The 18,321-nt window shown below is 39.8% G+C and overlaps 1 protein-coding gene across 1 annotated transcript in view; it reads left to right on the top strand.

The window, feature by feature from the left end:
• The window catches only part of ANK3 (ankyrin 3), a 366,098-nt gene that overhangs the window by 132,738 nt on the left and 215,039 nt on the right, over positions 1-18,321 (top strand). Inside the window, exons 6-7 of the mRNA XM_065922389.1 lie at positions 3,344-3,529; positions 5,423-5,521. Coding sequence (XP_065778461.1) covers positions 3,344-3,529; positions 5,423-5,521 — 285 coding nt within the window. The remainder of the gene's footprint in view (positions 1-3,343; positions 3,530-5,422; positions 5,522-18,321) is intronic.

Raw genomic sequence — 18,321 nt, 5'->3', positions numbered from 1 at the left:
GCATAGAGCAGGGCCTCTCCTCACACTGGGGAGAAGGTAACCTATGTGAGTCCCTAAAATGATATGTGGGTCACATCATGCTTTGCAGGGAGGATGGGTATGGGAGCCAGGGTTGTTGTAGAAAAAAAAAAAAAACCCTTCCTGTTTTTGGATGGAAATACTATGTAATATAAATATCCTGATGACAGCAATTCTGTAGTACTTTTTCGTCTGTGAAGGACAGGTAGTATCTTTTTTAGGCTGTGATGGGCAGTTCATTGAGTGTCCCCGCTTTAGAACAAACATAAGACCAGTTTACCACTAAAAGACTATAGAATTACCTTGTCAACTAATCATCAGTAACTCACTGGTTCTCTGTTTGTGTTCTTTTAAGTTTTCAAGCCCCCCAAAAAGGCACTACAACTGACTAAAAAGGAATATATGAGATCCTCAAACAACTAATTCAATCTTTTAGGAAGACAGATAGATAGATATAGGTAGATATGTAGGTAGATGGATAGATGGATAGATAGATATTCGATAGATTTTTTTTTTACTGCTTTATATGAATTTACTTTCAAAGGTTTTTTTAGCTTTAAAAAAATAGATGAATGAATTAGTGTTCCAAGAACAAATCACATCCATGTCTTCATGAGGCATTTGATGCCATCACTACAAAAACAACAGCTATCTGATTATCTAGAGCTATTTGAAGCTTTGACTGAATTTTTATCTCTTGGATTATTAGTACTAGAGAATTAAAGAACAACAAGAAATAAGATGTTTCATTCACATAACATTCTAATTACAATTTTGCTTTCTTACTAGCAATAATATTGGTGTTATTTATACAGAAGTCTGTATTTACAGAATGAACAGTAATGAGCAATGAAAGGATTCCTTAGGTGAAAAAAATTTAATAGAATTTTCAACTTATTAGATGATATGATATTGTCAAGTTCCTTCAATACAATTTTTCCCACATGTTCCTTGTATATGTGTATGAAGTCTTTGGCATCGTTGTGTTTTTCAAAACTTTTCCTGTATTACTCTGTCCTGTGTATCCTGTCTTTCCATGTATATCTTCCTTCTTTGGCTAATCAAGATTTTGAAGCATGAGGTAAATTTATTTGTTCACTTATGGCATCTATTATGTGCCAGATACTCCAAAAGTCAGTGAGGGTACACATGGAGCCTCCATCATATTTCCTTTTGGCTTGTATTTGTCTCTTAAGAATAACTGCATAGAGCAAACTAAACCATTTAAACTTGGTTTGGAAACAAAATCTGGACCTGCTAATTTTAGCTATTAACACCTTAGGACTGGTATATTTATGTCTTTAATTGGTTTATGCAAGAAGCACATTCTTGTCAGTGCTAATCCTCTTAGCTGCAGTTGATTTTCTGGTGCAAAATTGTTTCCTTTATGTTTAGGCCCAATGGATTGAAACATTCCTATGGGTGGAAATGTAACCACTTTATTTTGCTGCAAAACAGAAGTGAGCTGTCATTTTTACCCCTTAGATTTTGCCCAGGTTTTAAAAGTGAGGTGCAACATTAACTCTTAATACACAGCTCTTTCCTTTCACCATTCCATTTTTTAGATGTGTTTTTCTCTTTTGTGAAAGTAATATATTAAGTAAATAAGGAAGTACAATAAAAAGCGAAAAGAAAAAGCCCCAGTTAGTTGTCCCTAGAGATAAAATTCTGTTTATCCATCCAGATTTTTTTTGTCCATGTTCACAATATGCATGTTTCTCTTAGTGGAAATCAGATCAAGTATTTTCATGGTTATGCTGATTCCTTTTCCCATAACATTAAATTACACTCTAAACTTTGTACTTTAAGTGTACTTTAATTGTAACTGTGATATCCTTCGGTGATGTCTAGGTTGTATCCAACCTTTGTTATCAATGGTTGCAGAGAATGTCCTTCTGGTTACGTTGCTGCTCATCCTCTTCCTCACTTGGGTCTTCCTGGAGAAGCTGAACAGACCAAGTGGAAGTGAAGCCAGAGCTTGAAGTGTGGAGTGTAGATAGAACTTGTGTAAGAGCAAGGGGGAGGACATTTCAGAGCGGGGCAAATAGCCTGAGTTTAGATGCCAGGGTAGAGACAGTAAGGAGAATGGAGATTTATACAAGATTTATGCAAGAAGGGCCTGGGCAATACTGTTTCTTAGGTGCTTGGGGGCCAATATTTTACAATCCTTGAATATAAATGTACTGATGTGCATTCAGCCAAACAAGTGCTAGGAGCACCTATCTGTTTTCCAGCAAGGAAAACAATGGTGAAAGTGATCTTCTAGGAAAACCGACAAGACATGAGTATGCAAGTAACTATGCTTTTTCTTTTTCCCTTACAAGCACTCTTCCATTAGAGCAGTCCTCGATTTGTACCACAAGGAGTATTATTTGTACTACAGATAATAAATATCATGATCTGAATAGAATAATAAGTAACCTACTTGCCAGTTGTCTAGCAAAAATGACTTTGAAATGTTCTTTTTAGTGTGTGATAATTAAAGTATTGCTGATTTAAAATTTGGGAGCCCGTCTTAGGATATTCGAGGGCTTCCCAGGTGGCTTATTGGTAAAAAATCCACCTGCCAAGCAGGAGATGCAGGTTCAATCTCTGGGTCAGGAAGATCCCCTGGAGAAGGAAATGGCAACTCACTCATTCTTAACTGGGAAATCCCATGGACAGAGGGACCTAATGGGCTATAGTCCGTGGGGTTGCAAAGAATCAGACACAACTTTGCAACTAAACAACAATAACAACTTAGGATATTCTCCTCTGTGCTTTCTTTTTTATGGCCAGTAATGCTAGATTTTCCAACTGCAGTGAAATCTGTAGCTGTCTTCTCTTTGTCAAGTCCCAGGGTAATACAGTAGGAAGGCTAAATGTACAGATATGTGTATATGTCTGAATTGCTTCTAGTCATGTTTTATATGATCTTTTCTTTTGTTGGTCAGAGAAGCCAAGAGTCTTTCATGTATACCTTCTTTAAAACAGCAATGAGTATAGTTCGTTAATTCACATATAGTAATTGAGCACCAAATATATACTAGGTTACAAGGTATAGTGATGAAGCAGACAGGATACACTAGGCAACAAAGTACTGAATAAAATAGTTTGAAAATAACGATGGAAATTTACCTTTAAAATTGTTTTCTGCTTTGGGGTGTGTGTGTGTGTGTGTATGTATGTATGTATTTTTTAATATCTTTCCACATATATGTGGAACTACTTGAATATATCAGCTTTAATAACTGTGAACAAAAATTGACACTCGATCACCTTCTTATTTGTTAATCAAGAAGAAAATATCCATAGAGGCCAAACTTGACCCATAATCTATTTGCAGGACGGCTTCACACCATTGGCAGTAGCTTTGCAACAAGGTCACGATCAAGTAGTGTCACTTCTGCTAGAAAATGACACAAAAGGAAAAGTGCGTCTTCCAGCTCTTCACATCGCTGCCCGAAAAGATGACACGAAAGCCGCTGCCCTGCTGCTGCAGAATGACAACAATGCGGATGTGGAGTCAAAGGTGAGGCCCTGGGAAACACACTAGTCACACGGCATCCTCCTCTGTTAGGCACCCAAACGTGAAGAACGCCTGGGCTCCCTTTGGGCATGCTTACGCCAAACACTTAACTGCGCTGAAAGGAATACAGTCATGCCCCCCAGTCATCCAGTTGAAGGCACAACACCCCCACCCTTGGCACCTACAGCTGGGAGGGACCTATGGGTGCTGCCCTATATGTGCTAATGGGTGGCCACCTCAACAGAAATCAGTCGAGAGACACCCAATAATGTCCTTCCTTTGAACATGTATTTTTGATGTATTTAGCACTTCAGTTCCAACATCAAGGTGAAAAATTATAAAATGCTAGCCACAGTGTGTGCCAAATAAATTTTTGGTTGATATCTAAGACGGTAGGCAATGCACTGAGTATTGATCAGCTGCAGAAGGCATGCCAGCAGCCAGAGTCCCAGCCAACAACTCCCATTGTCTGGACACATATTACTTACAAGTGTCTGTGAAGGAAATGTGGCATTTGAAATAGGCCATTGTGTAGCCCTTCATTCAGTCTAGCTTTCTTTCTGTGCCTATTGTGCTGCCATTAGAGCTTCCATCTGCATTACTTAGCTGTCATGAGCTTTCTGCCATCCATGATCACCGATAGCAAACTAACCGTTCATTTTTTCCTCCTCTTTGCTTCCAAATGTGTTAACCTAGATGGTGGTGAATAGAACAACAGAGGTATATATATATGTATATCCGTGTACATTTGATCTATATCTGCATCATCATGTTCCCATTCCTTAGTGCTGCTGCCTCATTTCTTTCCCTTCTTCTTTGCATTGCCTTCTGTAGGCTAGATACCTGCTTCCTACCCCCTCCCTCAAAGTAGCATGTGCCAGAGGAGATAGTAGTTTGATTACCAGGGCTTTCTGCAGCTGAACCTGGTGTTTGAAAGGAGGAAGTATGAGGCATCCTTGAAACTTAAGGGTACTGCAATAGAGTCCTGTGACACGAAGCATCTTGACACTTGAGAAACTTCTCAGCTCTACCTACAGCTGCAGACAACCCTGTCATTCTACTCATCTAGGATTGAATCTTTAGATTTCTGCATGACACTCGCCCTCAGTGGTGTCAGCAAAATGAAAGTTACCTCGGAAGGGTACCCTGTGACCCACCCTTGACAAGAGTCAGTCAGACCGCTAGCATGGCTGAGAAGCTTGCTGACGACTTAGAAATGCATCTAGTTCTTGTAAGGTTGAAATCTTTGGGGACTAAGTAAATTGCTGCATGTTTTAGCATTTTTCAAGGAAGTAAAATGATCTTGGTATGAACAATCCAGAAAAATGGGTTATTGAATAGACATTTGCTAATAAGGAGACCAGCTTGTCAATTTCTTCATGAAATGCATTCACAATGATTCAAGACCAATTGTAATAGCACCTCTTCCCCCCAAATTGCTTTTATCATTAAAATTGGCTTTTACTGTTGGTTGATTTGACTCTATATTGAATCTATAATACTAGTGAAATTTTGACAGTTTCAACGGACAGTTCTACCATGAATAATACAACAGTGGTACTCATCAAACTTTCTATGAGCTATCAAGATATTTCTTGTCACCCCTATTTTAATTTTCGGACATGTTGGCTTCTGTGTAGTTCTGCTCCCAGATTACAAGAACGGCTCAGTCTCCACCCTTGGTTCCTTCCTGGCTATTTCTCTCCCTGTGAGTTTGGCATCCCTTGGAAATCCTATGAGCAATTGGCACTAATGGAAAGAAACCTAGTACAGAATGGAATGCGGACCTCAGCATATTTTGCTTCCTCATTTTGATCTGGGCAGGGTTGTGGTATTAACGTGTCAGACAAGAGGCCAGCAGGGATCAGTTGAACGTCTGCTGTGTTTTCTTTCCAGAGTGGCTTCACTCCGCTCCACATAGCTGCTCACTATGGAAATATCAACGTAGCCACATTGCTGTTAAACCGAGCAGCTGCCGTGGACTTCACTGCACGGGTAAGAGCGCTGCAATCTGACGTGCCCTTAAAGCATTTGAAATGATTCATTCTTAACCCTACTCCCCCAACATGAGGAGGAGGTCAAGCTAGATGACCTCCAAGGGCCCTCTCAGTCAGTGCAAGCCATGTTTTTCTACTTTTCCTAGTGCATTTTCTTGCTTGTAGATAGGTATGCCTATTTTCTAACAGGAAAAGAAGACCAAGATCAGAAGTGGGGGTAGGGGTGTGTGATAAATAAGTGACATATAGAAGATGTGATTTAAATAATCACATGTGGAAACTACAAGCTGTCCCTCCAAGCTAAAATTTCCGAGTGTGTTTGAAATGGGCCTGATAGCACTAACAGTGCTGTAAAAATCAGGGTCTTGATCTTCCAGATGGGAATGAACTGGATTTGAGGCCCAAATCTCAGAACCCAAGTAATAGAGGCTGCCTTTTGCTCTTATCTTCTATCCCCTATAAACTTTCAGAATGTGTAACAAGATTCTGTAACGCGAATAAGCTCATATTCATAGCGAAAGGAATTACAGTATCACATGTACCCCTGAACAGCAACTCAGACATCCAGAATAATAGGGTTCTGAATGTAGAAACCAGTCTTGGGCTGGGCTTGATCATCAGCAACAGTATCATCAGGAAGAGAAACAAAGTAGGAAGCAGAATGTAGAAGTGGTCAGATATGGGGACTCAGGATTCAGACCCCCTGGGTTCCTGTGTTGGATTTAACTTTTCTTTCTCTGTCCATCAGTTTCCTCATTGATAAGATGAAGTTAAGGTGGATTGTGAAATTAAATAACAAATCGTAACAATAAGATAGCATCAGCACCCCTGCACTGGCTCACTGAGAAATGGGCGAGTGTGGAGAACACTTAGCATAGTGTCTGACACATATCACCAGCAGCAGCAACACCATGATTTTGAACATAGCATTTGAAGTATTGTTTTTGCTGAAAGCCTCACTTGTTAGGGGAGAAATGGCAATAGACCAGGTAGGGAGAACGTTCATAGTACTAGTACTAGTAGTGGTTGTAGCAGCCGTAAAAGTAATGCCATCTTTGGAGCAGATGCCAACCTGAGCACTTTTATTTCTTATATGTATCTTTTTATGTATTCTTATTATATGTATCTCCTTAAGTATTCTTATGTCAAGAAAAGTGTTTTTGTCCCTGTTTTACAGAAGGGGAAACCAAGACTTAGAGACAAGAAATAGCTGGTCCAGATGATAGAGCTAGCAAATGAGAAAAGGCAGAATTTCAGCCCCAAAGCCCTTCACCCCTCCATCTGTCTCACTCTGATGATGATAGGGGTTCATTTTTCTCATCCTTATAATTCGTTATTCATATAAAAATTAATAAGAACTAACATTGTACTAACATACAAGCTGTTTCCTATCCAATTGTCTTCAACCTGCTGAAAGCTTTTGTCAGTTTAAATAAGGCAGCTCTTGTCACTCTATAGCTGTGTGTGTTCTTATTGCCTGAATAGCATCCTTGGGTTTCAGCAGACCCAAGGGCTTGTGTGGCATTTAGAATGACAAAGTTAAGCACTTCTCTAAGTCATGTATAAATAGGGCATGCTGATGTGAAGAAAACCTCGTGTCTGTAAGATGCACTCTTCTGGTTTCATTTCTCTAACTCACAGAAAACCTCATTAAGTCACGTCTTCTAATTAGGACATTTGGAAAATTCACATCAGGGTAGTGTTTGAAGTTTGTCTTGATGCCATTGTTCAGAAATTTCCTGATGCTGCTGAAAATAAGAAGATTGGGACAATGTTTAAGCAATTTAAGAGGACAAATTACAGTATTTTCAGCTTCCTTCAAGCAATTCCAAAGGATCCATTTACATTGAAACAATGACTATGGTAATTACAAATGATGCTAATTTATCGGTTAAAGATCAGTGGAGACCTCAGACCCTTGTTGTTAACCTTGTCTGAATTACCATATGTGATTTAAGATAGTCGCATTGTGCCTTTGTTTAAAATGTTAAATTTCAGAGCTTTTGCTGATTGAAAAAAGCTTTTACTCCCAGTCATTCCTAATTAGTGAGGCCTCCTAGCATTCTGAGCTGAAGGCTGCAGCAGAATTTGATTGTAGGATGCCTAGATTGTTGCTCACACCGCAAAGCCCATGCTCCCCTCTGCAGTGGCTGATGGATGGCTTGTTGTAGGAGGTCTGAGCTGGACTGATTTTCATAAAGAGCTTACTCAGAAGCAAGTGCTAGTTGCCTCCACAAACACATTGTGGGTTTCAGATCTCTAGTAATATGTAATAATCCAGCATCTAGCCTTTTGTGTTACAGAGTCCTCTCCCTTCCCACCTTTAGCAGGGTCTTCCTAGGTCAGAGTTCTCTCAGGGATGTAGCAGAAATAGGTGAAAGTAAGATGCCCTGGAACACAGATAGGATCCGATTTTGCCTGGTCAAAACAATAAAGGATCAGTAAGCCTCAGTTGCTGAGAACTAGCTGCAAATCATAACCATAAATCATGTTCTTCAGGAACCAGGTTGAGATAGAGGTATTAATTAGCAAGTTAGAGGTCAAGTTAAAAAACAACAGCAGCCACCATTGTCTGAGGGAGCCCGTGATGTCTGCTTCCTGGCTGTGACAGATTACTGAAGAAAGGCAGATACAGTCTTGAGGTTCTTGATGGGCTGAGAGCATGACCTCGAGAATGGATAGCTACCTGCTGGCAAAGAGAAGTGGGGGTAGCAGTGGGGAATCACCCTTCTGGAATCATTTCCTGCATGCAATCCATGTACATGTCCAAAGCCGATAGGAGGCAGAACCAAACATGGTGTGACTAAACGTAGAACACAATAGAATGGATTGCTTTCTATGCTTCTTTGTAGTGCTAGCTAATTTAGGCAGCAAGAAAGCAGATCCTAGCCAGTGGCACATGTATACCCCTAGTATCAGTGATGGTAACTGCTTTACAGCATACTTACCTGTCCCATTCATACCTTTCCTTAGATTTTTATTATGATGTAAATTTTGACTTTTGTATTGTAATTCTGCCATGTATATGTAAGATACCCTGTCTGACATCTTAAATATTTCCTTGTGGATTATCCATGGAGACGTGTTCAGCCTCGTGGGTCTGCTGCAGGGAGTAAATAGAGTAAGCGCTGAATACTGCAGTGCAGCGTCAGCACACTTTGGTCTCTGCATTTGTGCTGAGATGGCCTTGACACCATCTGAATTTATGCGTGACCCTTGCTCTCTTAGCAAATTATCCTGGCTCTCTTGGGAAAGAGAATGTGACTAAGACACACCAGAGCTGCTACTGATTGTCATTCCAGTCAGGAGCATTTATGCACTTTAGTAAGTAAAAGCCAAATTATATTATTGGATGCCTGCAAAATTCCTTTTTATTGATTGAAGAAGATAGATGAATACTTTGCTGGCTAAGAGTTTTTTCATCAAATGTAATGGACCACCTAACTTAATCTTCACTCTTGTCATTGACCTTTCTCTTGTAAATTATTATTTACCTTCCCATTTGGGGAAGATAATTGAATAAAATATCCTTCTATTGGTCTTGTAGGTAGTACTTTTTGTTTATGATCTCTGAAAGGATTAGGGATTTTATGTGTTTAAGTGTTATACCTCATTTGTTTCCAGAAGGATTTCAGGAGGTTTACAAAGACATGTAAGAATGAAAAAGGAAAAGTAAACGTTACCAAGCAGCTAAAAAAGACTAGTGAATACAACTGGAGAATAAATGTAATCTCTAAGGACTTTGATACATATAGTATTAATAGAAAGGGAAGCTGGGTTATATAGTTTTCACTTTTTGACAAAGGAAATATTAATTATCTATAGAGTCACTTTGTGTGTGAAATAGCTCAAATACAATTTATGTACCATGTGAATCCTTCTGTTAAGAATAGTGAGTTTGGGGGACTTCCTTGGTGTCCAGTGGTTAAGACTTCTGTGCTTCCGTTGCAGGGGGCATAGGTTCAATCCCTAGTCAGGGAACTAAGATCCTGCATGCCACACAGTACAGCTAAAAAAAGAAAAGAAAACTTAGTGAAGAATGGTGAGTTTTATAGTTGATACTATCTTTAGTAACTACATTTCAAAAGGTTCAATTCCTACTATCCTGTACAGCCTAAATCTCCATCTGTGAAGGCACCCTGTCCAGGGATGCTGAGGGACTGTGGCTCAGCTATTCAGCTGTGTGATGTTCCAATTGCATGTGATAGATCTTGGCATGTGTGTCACAGTTAACATGTCCAGTTGTACTGCTTTTCTAGACGTTTTGAACAGTTTTAGCAGAGGTTTGGCCACTTTTGGAACTCAGTTAAGTCATAAGAAAGGCTACTTTATCTAAAGCATCTTAATTTTTGATTAAAGTGAGAGCAGTGGTTTTAGACAGTTGAATTACTAATCCCATTGATGGTAACATGCAAGTGTCAGATTTTACATTCACCCCAAATAAGAGGTCGGCATGGGGTCAGCACAATGTCCATGGATAAACATCAGATTTCCTTTCTCAGTTAAATTCCACCTAGGAAATATTAAAACGCTTCTGCTATAAGCTACACCTGGAGGTTCAGACTCAATCAACCCACTGTCCTGATGCTATTAAATTGTTGAGGCCCCAAAATGCTCAACCATACAACATAGACGCTCCCCTAGTTCTTTAATGTATGTGCATTATCTGAACAATCCTATTCAGGCTGAAGTAGAAGTATCATGAAGCAGGCCTCCCGCACGCTGTGCTTTGCCTCCCTGCAGGACTTTGAGCTCCTCAAGGGCAGATTTATGTGTTACTACACAGTTTGGAATTCCTGGCATGTAACCCAGCACCTAGCCCTGGGAAGGACTATTATATTGGGTGGACCAAAAAGTTCATTCGAGGTTTTCCGTAACACATTATGGAAAAATCTTAATGAACTTTTTGGCCAACCCTATATTTATTGAATTCAAGAATGAATGAACAAATAACTTTCAGGCCTCCTTATCCACTACTCCTGGGCACCCAGTACCTGTTTAAACCTGCTTTCTTCAAGTCCCAGTCCTCTTCCTGATCTGTCAGAATTTCAGACTGAGCTTCAACATGGTGTCAGGGTCCCACTTCCCAAACTGATATGAGCTGCATTAACGAAGATGAGAAATCCATAGAATTCTAATAGAGATGTATAGGCAGGTGGACCAAACACAGGTATTGACTGTCAGACACTGAGGGGCAAGTTGATTGCAAACTGAGCAGTATAGTTGACCTTGGAAGACAAACCCAGGACAAAGGGTTAGTCACCAAGAGCTGCTGCCAAGTTTTGTTCGGTTAAGGATGTTTAAGTAATGCCTCAGTTTATGAGCTATCAAGGCCACTGCCAGACAGAGCTAGGAATGGCATCAGCTACTCAAACATGGAGGAGAAGAGTTGAGTGTAGCTCCAGCAGGAAGGTGACTTCTTGTCATGTTTTTATAAGGGTCCAGGGCTTCTGGAGACTTTGCTGTGGTTTGTGTGGCGCTGTCATTGCAAATACAGTTTAAAAAAATATTTCCCCTGCATTCTACAGTCCTATTTTTTTAATAGATGTCATTCCTCAACTTGGGTTGAGCCAACATACACACACATTCATTTTTATTGATATGTGTTTTCAAACATAATACAGTGTTTATCTCCTAATATAGACTCAGTAGCATTAAAGATACTTTTTTAATGGGTTATATAAACCTCCTTTGGAATGAAAATGAAGATTGGGGAGCACTTAGCAAAGGAATGTGAGTTATGGGAAAGTCACCATGTGGCTAATTCACGAAGCATATTCTTGTTGCCATGGTGATATTAACATCTCAGGAAGAACAAAATCAGTAAGGCAAGGGCAGCATGGTGGGGGTATAGGCCTTTTATAGAGGATTGCTCTAAGCGTGCCACGCGCTCTTATTCCTGCCTTTTCCATTTAATTCCCCAAATGCCACATCAAAGGAGGTTTGCCTATGTAATTTTTTAAGGGATATTTTTATCTTAAATCCATTAGTACATTGGAACTTATTAACATCTTACTGTGTGGAGTGGGACCTGTGTTGTTCACGTTTGAAAAGGTGAAGTTTCTAAGCGGTAGCAGCCTGAGGTGAGGAGAAACGTCCTCAGATACATGGGGGAGCCCTGGCTCTCATCCTGGCTGTGACATCAGTCATTGATCTGGTCCAGGGCAAGTCTCTTCACCATCCAACTGCAGATTTCTAGTCGCCAGATGAGAGAGAGATCAGTCGACCACACGCCCTTCCCTTCTTTCTGCTCGACCACCTTGTCTGGCAGTGATGGAGGCCATTCACAGTAGAGAGTCGGTGTAGAACAGTGTCAAAACAAACAGCTCTGCAATCAGACTGTGTTCATATGCTCCTGGGCAAGTTATTTATGCTTCAACTTTATCATCCATAAAATGGAGCCAACAGTAATATCCAATGCACAGCATCATTGTGACTGCACAAAATGATCCATATAAATTGTTCAGTGTCCAGTGTCCTAGCCACATTTGTGGTGGTGGTGATTAATGCTTGCCTCCACAAGGAGACCCATCATTGTAAGACACGTTCACCTGTCAAGTGTAACATGTGTCAGATGAGTGGTGTCGTGGCTACTCTCTCAAGTACTTCCAGAGCTAGTCAGACATGATGCTTCCCAGAATGTTGGAGTTACATTGTTTGCATCCATGTTTGTCAGCGTGAGAAAGTCAGCCTTTGCCAAACTATTAGTATGATATTGTTTGAGACAGTAAGAATACCAATACAAAAAAAAATCACAGAAAGTGGAAAGTTCATATTTCCCTTTGTTTCACTTTTCCTCTTTGAATATTCACCCTACTCCCCACAGTGCTGCTCTAGAATTGTTGCTCTGAGAACATTTTTAAATGACCCGAATAAATCCTATTTTGAAATTCTGTGAAATAAAGTTCTATTAAGGTAGGAGTTAGCAGAGCTCATTTTATTCATTTACACTTTAAAAGGGAATTATTCATTAACTGTAGAATTTTCATTTCCTTCAGTGAGTGCAAATAGCAGCTGAGGGCCACTGCACTGCCCCCCACACACACCCCTGCTGAAATTTCGACCATTGTTCACACTCCCTGTTGTCAGAAAGTACTCTTGGATGAACTCAAGTGCAACCTTGCCTTCTCCTGGGCATCATAGTTCTTCCATGAGAAAATCTTGTTCTTCTTCCTCTGGCGGTTTGAAGAATATACAGGAAGGGTGAAGGGACACTTAGAGGGAAGCATTTAGGACTTTGCAGAACCAAAATGTTGCAAAAGGTAAATTTGGGAACACATGCACAATCATTTAAAGGCTCTTTCCAAAATCAAAGTAGTAGATTTCAAGAAAACAAGTTCAGGTAGGAGATCAGCCTGTCCCTGTGTAGTTGGAAAAAAAAAAAACTGAAAAGCTAAACTGGGATAGATGTAAAGCAATTAGAGTGAACTCCAAGAATTGGAGACTGAGGCCCATTTGTACGAATGAAATGAGGTTGGAGATGAATGATGAGTCCATGCCAGTGGGAGGGGACTCCCTGAAAACCCACCTGGACTGAGGGCACTGGTCTGGATCCTAAAGGTGGAAGGGAGTAATTGCAGGGTTTGGGGTTGGTTTATTTGTTTGTTTTTTAGATAATCAGCATAATACATTTTGTAAGTTTGAGGTATAAAAGGTGTTAGTTTGTATATTACAATCCAATTACTACTGTAGTATTAGCTAATAGCTCTGACATGTCACATAATTATTTCTTTTGGGGGTGAGAACAATCAAGATCCAGTCTCAGCAACTTTGAAGTTGGTAATACAGTATTATTGACCATGATCACTATGCTGTGCATTAGATCTCCACAACTTATTTATCTACTATTTGCAAGTTCATACCTATAAACAGCATCTTTCCAACTTACCCGCCACCTCCAGGCCCTGGTCCCCACCATTCTACTCTCTGTTCTTAAAAGTCATTGCAGGACTTTAATGGAGAAGTGGAATGATGGCTGGCATGTAACAGGAGAGGGCTGGGATGGCTAAGTCCCCTTCAGAGACATCTCCATGCCAGTAACAGTGTCCCAACCAGAAGCCAGTGGAGCCAATGCTGTTCCTTCAGAGACAGCACTACTCTATTGATCATCTATCTGTAACCGAGAGATGGAGAGACGGGAATGTCCCCGAAGAAGGGCCTAGCAGTTCGGGCTCACTCTTCGACTCCTCTGCAGAGGGCATCAAGCTTCCCCTATGGTGCATCCCTCAGAGTGGTTGGACTAGGAGACCCTGAGGGTCTTTTAGCTCTTGTAACTGAGAATTGAAATATGAGGTGGAAATAACTTATCCAAAATTCAGATCAATTTAGGAAATAGCTTTCATTTATTAAGTTTCCTACACATTATTTCATATATTCCTCACAGTCATCCTGGGCGATGCAGGTATGGGTTTCATTTTACACCAGAGAGAAAGAAGTTAAGTAACCTGTTTCAGTTAAATCATACAGCTTCAAGGTGGTGGAGCTTGAGCTAAGAACAGCAAACTAAGTCAGTCAAGTAAAATTAGACAGTATAATCAAGTAAAATAAACTGCATTCAAGCTACGTAGTTCATAATATTCCAGCATTGGAGGAAGTGTGTACCAGGCTTTGAATTTAATCCAGGGTCATCCCAGGAAAACCAGAACTTTCCTGGATTGGCTGGCTATTTGTTCTCTGCCTGTGCCAGTTGCAAAATAAATTCAATATATTTTAAAAGACTTTGAAGGTTTTTTTTTTTTTTTTTTCATTTGCTAAAAAACCCATTGCATTTTTAAGGATGTTTTAATTGAAAGATTGTGAAAGTGTTGGTCTCCCAGTCATGTCTGACTCTTTGTGACCTTATGGACTGCAGCTCCCCAGGCTCCTCTGTCTGTAGGATTTCCCAGGCAAGGACACTGGAGTGGGTTGCCATTCCCTGCTTCAGGGGATCTTCCCTACCCAGAAATTAAACCCAGATCTCCTGCATTGCAGGCAGATTCTTTATGGTCTGAGCCACCAGGAAAGCCCTAATTAAAAGATTAGCAAACTTAAAAACTGAAAAATGATCAGATTCATTTTTAAAGATAATGCATTCACTTTTCCACTACAGTTTATTTATCGTCTCTATCAGTTCTGCATTGTTGAATTCCTAATGATCATGCTTTGAAATAGACTCTTAATACTTAGAGACTTAATGGCTATATGACAAAAAGGTATCACACATTTCCCTCAAGTGATTCTTCTGATCAACCATATTAAACAACATGGACTGAGGCTGTGCTATAAAACCTTTATGTAAATTGTCTAAAGTTGAGTCACAGAAATCTCATTAATTCTTTTGCTTGTAACAATTGCCTTTATATTTATAAGCCCTTAATATTATAACCTTGAATTTCTATCATATTTACAGCTTACAAAATACTTTCCTACAGTGCATCATTTGAGTCCCACAAGAATAGGTATTTTTACAGATGAGAACTGAAGTCCCAAGAAGTTCCTTGTCCCAGATCCTACTGAGCATAAGATGGAAGAATCAAACATTTGAATCAGAGCTTCTAACTCATTTTTTATGCCTCAGTTTGTGACCATCAGCCCCCAGCTCAGTACCAGATGGAACCTGAGGCTGGAATGTTGGCCTCTGGGTAGCTGTGGTCTTCATGGTCCCCGGAGGAGCTCCATCTCCTCAGAAGAAGTACATTGCACATAGATAAGGCCATTTGCAGTAAACTAGCTTTTTTTTTTCTTATCAATCCATCATTCTTTAGAAATTTCAAAAACATTATTTTCTTTTTTTTTTTTTTTTTTTTTTTTTAATATTATTTTATTAGTTGGAGGCCAATCACTTTACAACATTTCAGTGGGTTTTGTCATACATTGGCATGAATCAGCCATATAGTTACACGTATTCCCCATCCCGATCCCCCCTCCCACCTCCCTCCCCACCCGACTCCTCAGGGTCCTCCCAGTGCACCAGGCCCGAGCACCTGACTCATGTATCCCACCTGGGCTGGTGGTCCGTTTCACCATAGATAGTATACAAGCTGTTCTTTCAAAACATCCCACCCTCACGTTCTCCCCCAGAGTTCAAAAGTCTGTTCTGTACTTCTGTGTCTCTTTTTCTGTTTTGCATATAGGGTTATCGCCACCATCTATCTAAATTCCGTATATATGTGTTAGTATACTGTAATGTTCTTTATCTTTCTGACTTACTTCACTCTGTATAATGGGCTCCAGTTTCATCCATCTCATTAGAACTGATTCAAATGAATTCTTTTTAACGGCTGAGTAATATTCCATGGTGTATATGTACCACAGCTTCCTTATCCATTCATCTGTTGATGGGCATCTGGGTTGCTTCCATGTCCTGGCTATTATAAACAGTGCTGCGATGAACATTGGGGTGCACGTGTCTCTTTCAGATCTGGATTCCTCAGTGTGTATGCCTAGAAGTGGTATTGCTGGGTCATATGGCAGTTCTATTTCCAGTTTTTTAAGAAATCTCCACACTGTTTTCCATAGTGGCTGTACTAGTTTGCATTCCCACCAACAGTGTAAGAGGGTTCCCTTTTCTCCACACCCTCTCCAGCATTTATTGCTTGTAGACTTTTGGATAGCAGCCATCCTGACTGGCGTGTAATGGTACCTCATTGTGGTTTTGATTTGCATTTCTCTGATGATGAGTGATGTTGAGCATCTTTTCATGTGTTTGTTAGCCATCTGTATGTCTTCTTTGGAGAAATGTCTGTTTAGTTCTTTGGCCCATTTTTTGATTGGGTCGTTTATTTTTCTGGAATTGAGCTTCAGGAGTTGCTTGTATATTTTTCTTTCTAACACCTTCACAAAAATAAACTCAAAATGGATTAAAGATCTAAATGTAAGACCAGAAACTATAAAACTCCTAGAGGAGAACATAGGCAAAACACTCTCCGACATAAATCACAGCAAGATCTTCTATGACCCACCTCCCAGAATATTGGAAATAAAAGCAAAAATAAACAAATGGGACCTAATGAAAATTAAAAGCTTTTGCACAACAAAGGAAACTATAAGTAAGGTGAAAAGACAGCCCTCAGATTGGGAGAAAATAATAACAAATGAGGAAACAGACAAAGGATTAATCTCAAAAACATTATTTTCATTTTTTAAAATGTTTGAAACTTCAGCAAGAGTCTGATTTATTGGAAGGCCAAATGAGGGCAAGATAGTTGAGGAACTAACAGTGTCATGTTCACTGACATCTCCAAACCTTACAGAGTGATTTACTTTCTGGAAGGGAAAGAAAAATATTCAACACAGAAATTACTTTCTTTAGTTTTAGATTTATCAGAAATGACATGAGTTTGGAAAATTTATAATTATAAAGTACCTTCATATTTTTGTTTTTAACAAATTTTACTTAATAGAGTAAAAAGATAGACTGTTTTAAAGATGAACTAGTTAGGGGAAAAAGAGACTGTTTTAGTAAAGTTACACCATTCATTAGAAAGATTCCTGAAAATCTAGTATCGTTAACTCATTTTTAGTAATTAAACATTTAAAAACAACTTTCCTCAATGTATAGAAAATAATTTATTATTTAATAATTGAATTTTTCATCCCCCCTTTAGTTCAATTACTATATGTCCCTCTATTCTTAGAAATTTACAGCTGGGAAGGGCTTTCTCTACTGTCAACACAGAGCAGGCTCCTTTTGAATCAGCACTAATAGTGATATAATTAAAGAAATATGAGATCCATGAGTTCTTTAAAATGTCACAGTTGAACTAGCCACTCTTTTAGAGACTGAATATTTTTATAGCTTTCATGTGTGTGTGTGTGTGTGTGTGTGTGTGTGTGTGTGTGTGTGTGAAGGGAAGTATATCATCTATACGTAGGGTGCCAAGCAAGGAGAATGGGCTTCTCTGGTGGCTCAGTGGTAAAGAATCCATCAGCCAATTCAGGAGACACAGGTTCAACCCCTGGATCAGGAAGATCCTCTGGAGAAGAAAATGGCAGCCCACTCCAGTATTCTTGCCTGGGAAATCCCATGAGCAGAGGAGCCTGATGGGCTACAGACCATGGGGTCACAAGAGTCCAAGATAACTTAGTGACTAAGCAACAAGCAAGGAGGATGGGCAGCTAATGCTCAGAAGACCTGAATTTCTTGATGGCTTTTCGGCAAGGGGTTTTAAATGCAACATTAAGGGTGAGGGTAGCAAGGTGTGTGATCAACTGGATTCTTCTGTTTGGTTGTCGGGAGGTAGCAGAGTAAGGTTAGAACCAGAAGACTGATGCTGTATAGCCCTTTCCTTTTGGTTGGAAATTGTCTGCAGGCAGTGTTTTGAGTATAGGGACTATGTTACTTGGATTCAGAGCTAGAGTTGGTGTTTGCTCAAGTTGGAAGAGACTCACTATCTGGATATATTTGTCCTATATGACCTACCGGAAAGAGCCAGTACAGCTTTTGGAATCACAACTCAGGTTCAGATCCCAACTCTGGCATTTTCTAGCCATGGGACCTGTAGCTCCTTTCAGCTTCACTAATTGCTGAACTGTGAATATGAGCTAATGCATCTCTTTCATGGGTTGTCATGGAGAATAAATGAGGTGATGTACGCCTCATTAGGCCTGCACCAAGTAAGAGCCTAATAATTGGTGGAGTTTGTCTTTTGAGATTTGTTTTTTTTTTTTTTTTTTTCATTTCAATGAAACAAACTTCATTCTCAAGTAAAATGAAGAGTTGCTTGGTTTAAGTCAGTGCCTGTGTGCATGTGTGCTCAGTCATATCCAACTCTTTGTGACTCATGGACTGTAGCCGCCAGGCTCCTCTGTCCATGGGAT

The sequence above is a fragment of the Muntiacus reevesi genome, chromosome 2, assembly GCF_963930625.1.
Source record: "Muntiacus reevesi chromosome 2, mMunRee1.1, whole genome shotgun sequence".
In the NCBI taxonomy this organism is placed as follows: Eukaryota; Metazoa; Chordata; class Mammalia; order Artiodactyla; family Cervidae; genus Muntiacus; species Muntiacus reevesi.
The sequence above is the reverse complement of the archived record's forward strand: the minus strand, read 5'-3'. Positions and strand labels throughout refer to the sequence as shown.